At 41.3% G+C, this 2046-nt stretch overlaps 1 protein-coding gene across 1 annotated transcript in view; it reads left to right on the top strand.

Moving 5' to 3' along the window:
* The first annotated feature begins 527 nt into the window (after nt 1-527).
* The window catches only part of LOC119361282 (probable WRKY transcription factor 70), a 2913-nt gene continuing 1394 nt past the window's right edge, over nt 528-2046 (top strand). Inside the window, exons 1-2 of the mRNA XM_037626572.1 lie at nt 528-817; nt 928-1068. Of these exons, the coding sequence (XP_037482469.1) occupies nt 528-817; nt 928-1068 (431 nt within the window). The remainder of the gene's footprint in view (nt 818-927; nt 1069-2046) is intronic.

The following is a 2046-nucleotide window of genomic DNA, read 5'->3' as shown; positions in this document are numbered from 1 at the left end:
GCTAGGAGTTAGTGGTGGCGGACACAGCTGGTGCAGCGGCGGTTTGGCCAGATCTGGCCACGCGGTGGCTCGGGGCGAGGGCGACACGAGCTGCGGGCGGCAGCCTATGCCATGGCCATCTCGGCTGGTGGAGGTGGTGGTGCAGTGGTGATAGTAGGAAAAAATATGGATGTAGCTCAAAGAGTCTGACTTTCCACAACTGCTCTGGAGGCTTTAATTTTTAAACACCGTTCGCTTTGAAACCATTATAAATGATAAAACATTTCGGGAATCCTCTAGAACTAATCATAGAAGTTGAACATATGACCAGTAAACAGAGTTGTTGTTTCTACTCCCTTTTATCTTGTAAAAACGTCTTATATTGTGAGACAGAGGGAGTAGATGTATGGAGGTGATCATACCCTCATTAATGACTCAGTGTAGTGTTCGTGTCCGTCTCCCCAATATAAATAGCTTCAGCTGCTAGACCACCTCCTAGTCCTACAATACTTCAGTCGCCGAAACCTCGTGCGACTCACAGTCTCAAGATGGCCTTCGGGCAAGAGGCCATAGAACAGCTATCGCAGGAGCTCGTCAGTGGGTACGATCTCAACATGAGGCTCCTTGCACTGCTGCGCCGTAGTCCGCTCGACCGACGTGGACAGGAGAGGGCCGCAGAGATGAGCCAGGAGCTCTCCCGGGTGTTCATGGTGTCTCTGTTCATGCTCAATTCTCGAGAGAGCAGCAGATCGGTGGTAGACAGGATGGCATCGCCAGCGGCAACGATCACTGAGGGTAGCATCGATGAGCGGGCTCCGGCGAAGGACATGCGTATCTGGTACACTACCGAGTACCGACTCTTGTCATTTTTCCTGGCTATATGCACTCTTGTGTTTTCTTCATTTACCAGATGTGTTGCTGTGCTGTTGTCTCCATGGAACAATATAGTGGTGGAGAAGAGGTTGCTCCCCCGAGGAAGGGCAGAGAAAACGAGGTTATCAAGAAGGAGATTACAGCCTCGCCTTACAGTGATGGTTACCAATGGAGAAAATACGGACAAAAGAACATTCACAAAAGAAAATTTGCAAGGTGAAGTGCTAAGACCTCGAGCGCTTCTACAATCAAAAATAGATATAATATAAAAATATGTTTTAATGATTATCTAATGATATCAAATTTATTTTCATAGGTCTTGATAATTTTTGCTACAAAATTAGTCAAACTTTACGATGTTTGACTTCAGAAAAAAGTTATGGACCCTCTTTTCAGAGACGGGGGAGTATCTAATTAGACCCAGACTCTTAATAAAAACAGTGTGTACTATAATACATCCATGGGTCAAATTTTAGAAGGTGCACACCATTGATGATGAGTAGCACAAACCCATGGTTTTTTAAAACGTGTGCACACTTTGAAATAAAAAACAGAGGGATGCTGAATAAATATTCAGACTACAAAACTAGTTAGTTGAGTCAGGCAAACATATATTTTAGAAATTCAACGCCGGGTCAAACTGCCCATTTTTGGTAACTTTTAGAAATTGCAGCACCAACTTTGTTCATGGTGTAACTTTTAAATTTTGAAACTTTTAAGAAATTCAGTTTTTAGAAGTTAAACCTTTTCAAATATATAAAATTTCAGAAATTAAGGGAACGTTAAACTTTTGAAATTCAAACTTTAAAAATTCATACTTAATAAAATGTTAAAGATCTGGCGGTGCTACCCAAATTTGTGGGGAGTGCTACACAGAGACTTAAATGAATAGCCATCACAGGATTTCGCTCCACCCATGGTTGGAACTAGTAATTCGTTGGGTCTACAGCAATTTTAATTTTCTTAAATGACGAAACCTTTTTGTGTACTAGTTCATTTAAAGTTGTCCAACTCTTATAAGACCATCTTTCGAAAAAAACAGAAATAAAAATTATGAAAAACACATGGTCAGATTTTGAGTCTCTAGCTTGTTTCCATTCTTCTAGTTGAACATAACTATTTCCTTTACTATTTCCAACATTCTAGTACCGATAATGTATTTACTTATTTTTGGAGCTGGACCAACTATGTATT

The sequence above is a fragment of the Triticum dicoccoides genome, chromosome 2B (assembly GCF_002162155.2).
Source record: "Triticum dicoccoides isolate Atlit2015 ecotype Zavitan chromosome 2B, WEW_v2.0, whole genome shotgun sequence".
Classification (NCBI taxonomy): domain Eukaryota; kingdom Viridiplantae; phylum Streptophyta; class Magnoliopsida; order Poales; family Poaceae; genus Triticum; species Triticum dicoccoides.
This window is presented reverse-complemented; position numbering and strand designations above follow the sequence as displayed.